The 3,464-nt window shown below is 40.6% G+C and overlaps 1 protein-coding gene across 1 annotated transcript; it reads left to right on the top strand.

The window, feature by feature from the left end:
* Nucleotides 1-205: 205 nt before the first annotated feature.
* DMAC2 (distal membrane arm assembly component 2) lies at nt 206-2,949 on the top strand. The gene is made up of 3 exons (XM_072431035.1): nt 206-248; nt 2,380-2,561; nt 2,677-2,949. Exons 1-3 carry the CDS (start codon nt 231-233, stop codon nt 2,759-2,761), a joined length of 285 nt encoding a protein of 94 aa, XP_072287136.1. The 5' UTR covers nt 206-230; the 3' UTR covers nt 2,762-2,949.
* The last annotated feature ends 515 nt before the right edge of the window (nt 2,950-3,464 follow it).

The raw sequence follows: 3,464 nt of genomic DNA on the forward strand, positions 1-3,464 counted from the left end.
TTCTGGTACTGTTGGGCCCTCCACATTCTCCACAATAACACACATTTGGACTCAGCAGTTCTCTGCAATGTTCCTGAGTGACTCTGCTCATACATCACACAGTACTCAGTTTGCTGGGTCTCATTCTTAACTTTTACATGCTTTACGGTACACCTTTCGGGGAGATTTCCACCAATAAGAAGTCGGAGACTAACTGCGTCACATTTACAAATCACGTGACCCTGACAAACATGGCGGCGCCCTGGATGGTAGGTGACATTTAGCTGTCTATCAGACCGGTGTTGGGTAGAGTAGGAAGAAGTCGGTTGTGTGTGTTAAGTTACCCCCACAGTAAAAATGAATACATGCGAGTTCCGTAGTATCATTCACGTGCGATATGCCATGTACGGGAGGCAAAGCGGGCTTTCAGCCAAGCACCGTACCGCTTCTTTAGAATAGATGCGCAGTACAACGTTCTCCTCCGCTGTAGCACTATAGTAGTCAACCGGTGTTGTGCTTTTATTAGAAGCAGCACGGTATTGTCTCCTAAAATTTAGTTTAATTAAACATTTATACTCATTAATATAAATTACTGGAAGACAGATTTATTTTTATTACATTTTAGGTAGTTCTGTTAAAAATTTCAGTCACTGTAGGTGTTTAGAGCCCTGTCAGTGTTTTGGTGATATGTTTCCTATCCACTTCCTGTCTTGTGCACACAACAGGAAGTGAGTAGAAATCTAAATACAAAAAACAATAAGCTTCAAACTGTTCCTGATCATGTAAAAAGAGCCTATCAGCAACATGTATTAGTAAATGTTAGAAATAAAGAACCATGCTAGATTTTATTGGAGAACGGCTAGGCAATGTTTCTTCTGCAATCAAATAAACTGAGCTGTGTGATCGCAATTTTTGTATTGACACTCCCCTGTTCTCGTTACATAGCCGGTCTACCATCTTCATCTGCCCCTTGGATCATCAGCCATTCTGATTGGCCAGGGCTGGATGATCCAACTCCTGCATACATTCAGCCCCAGGGGATGCTGGGATTCCTAGCTGTGCGCAGTTCGAAAAGCGGATTACAAACAGACAGACAAATATGTTTTGGGGACATTTTGCAATAAAAATCCTTTGGCTTGCAATTTTAGAATGTGCTTTATATAAATTAGTTTTCCTTTAAAATAAAAAATAAAGTCTGAGTGACCCTCTCCTCTCTCCATATGTTATTACTAATAATAGCAGGATTTTAAATAGCGCCAACATATCATGCAGCGCTGTACATTAAATAGGAGTTGCAAATGACAGACAAATACAGACAGTGACACAAGAGGAGGAGAGGACCCTGCCCCAAAGAGCTTACAATCTAGGAGGTGGGGGAATTTACATACAATAGGAGGGAGGATTGGAATGGTGGGAAGTAGTGAGGGTTTAGGAGGCAGAAGAAGTTGGGTTGGTGGGGTTGAAGTGTTGGGTTTTGAGTTTTTTTTTTTTTTAAATGAGCACAAAGTAGGAGCAAGCTGAATAGGACAAGGAAGACCATTCCAGAGAGTTGGGGCAGCTCTAGAAAAGTCTTGGAGCCGTGCGTGTGATGAGGTTATGAGTGAGGAAGTCATTAGTAGGTCATTAGAGGAGTAAGAGAGTGAATAGTGTAATCAATGTAATGTTATCAGTTAGGCTTAGTTCACATTAGCTGGGTGGGCCATTTAAAGGCAGTTACTGCTAGGCATTTTCCGGTGCTTTCAAATGGCTGCAAAATACTAGCCAAGTGATGTATTTTTTTAATTGCTTTAAAATAACTCCTGCATAGAAGAGACAAGCAGCCCCAATTCAAGTTATTGGAGTTGGTGTGGCAAACCACCCTTCATTGTTGCATATTTCACCTGACCAAATGTGCAACACTGCTGCCTTCTACCACCTGGAAGTAAAACCATTTAAAACCACCACAAACTGCTAATGTGAACTACGCATTTTACTTTACTAGGGCTCTCCATGTAAAAGAAGTAATTTGAAACTTTCAGTACAGAAGCAGCCTGTCAGTTCTGCTGGCATCTCACTCTACACAAAGTGCAGCCTGAGCACCCGGATGCAGTATTCCCTCCAGAATTCTTTTTAAGCTGGGTGGGAAGAAGCTGTAGACAGGTGAAATCACCCATTTTTATTGTCACCAAATTTTTCAGTAACCACCTAAAAACAGGCGTTTGGTTTGGAAAAGTGCTGGGTGGTGCGCCCAACTAAAAGAGGCTGGGGAGTGCACTGCATATAGTATATTGGAGTTCACCTTTAGTGGTTTGCTACAAACTAAACCATTGAATGTTGCTCCTGTTTGATTTCTACGGGTTGTGGCCTTTACTAGATCTTTACATACTCCTAATTCTTCTTATTATTATTATTGCTAACCAGCTCAGAACTCTCCGTCTCCGCCCTTCTATTGGATATGTCTTTACCCGCCACAGTTCGTCGTCCTCGGTCTCAGACCCAAAGAAGAAGATTTTTAAATTTCTAGGAAAATATTTCCATGATATAAATGCCATTATGAAATGGAAAATCAAGTGGAAGAACTGGCGTCTGGAGACGATCAACAAGTGAGTAGGTCAACTTGCTTTGCCTAAAATGTCAACAAATATGGCTTAGAAGTACGTTATATATTTTCATAAAATAATTTCACATTTGTTACTTTCTTTCTATTGTTTGTTTTAGACGGTTCTATGCGATGGAAGCTCTACATGGAAAATATGCTGCAGCAGCTTATTTCACATTGACACATAAAGGAGCCATAAGGTAGGGATGGTTAACTCAGTCACAGTGTTCAGATCGTGTATTCTTTTCATACTTTAGCTTTACAGGGTATCTATACTAATGCTATGTTAAAATGTAATAGATGGGTGGTAATTCCTAATTTTACCGCAGAACATACTGTCCAATTGATGGTCTGATACAGAGAATGATCAGCCAATATGAACTACAGCAGTGAATAAATTACCAAATACTAAGATTTTAGTCACACAACCAGCAACATTTTCTCCAAAAAAATAAGGTATTTTAAACTGATCTATAGGCTTTTCCCCTTTACAAAATATTTTGCCCTTTAGCTAATCCCCCCCACTTAGATTGACCAAAATACTTCCAAATACCTCTGTCAGGTCCCACAATTTAATTTATCTTTCTGATTTGCTGAGACTTGCTGAGAGGTTAGGAAGGGCTGTACGTTAAATAGGGGTTGCAATTATGGACAGACACAAATAGTGTCACAGGAGGAGGGGAGGACCCTGCCCTGAAGAGCTTACAATCTAAGAGGTGGGGGTTTTAAGAGATGGAAGAAGACAGGTAGGCAAGTTTGAAAAAATTTGGGTTTGAGTGCTCTTTTAAAATAGAGAAGAAAGTAGAAGCAAGCTGAATGGGACGTGGAAGACCATTCCAGACAGTCGGGGCATCTCTAGAAAATTCTTGGAGCCGTGCGTGTGATGAGGTTATGAGTGAGGAAGTCA

This window comes from Pyxicephalus adspersus, chromosome Z, assembly GCF_032062135.1.
Source record: "Pyxicephalus adspersus chromosome Z, UCB_Pads_2.0, whole genome shotgun sequence".
Taxonomy (NCBI): domain Eukaryota; kingdom Metazoa; phylum Chordata; class Amphibia; order Anura; family Pyxicephalidae; genus Pyxicephalus; species Pyxicephalus adspersus.

Excerpts from the sequence above, each read along its gene's own strand:
- DMAC2 (XM_072431035.1), top strand. Across the intron at positions 2,562-2,676 it reads CGTCTGGAGACGATCAACAA|ACGGTTCTATGCGATGGAAG; the intron begins GTGAGTAGGTCA and ends TGTTTGTTTTAG.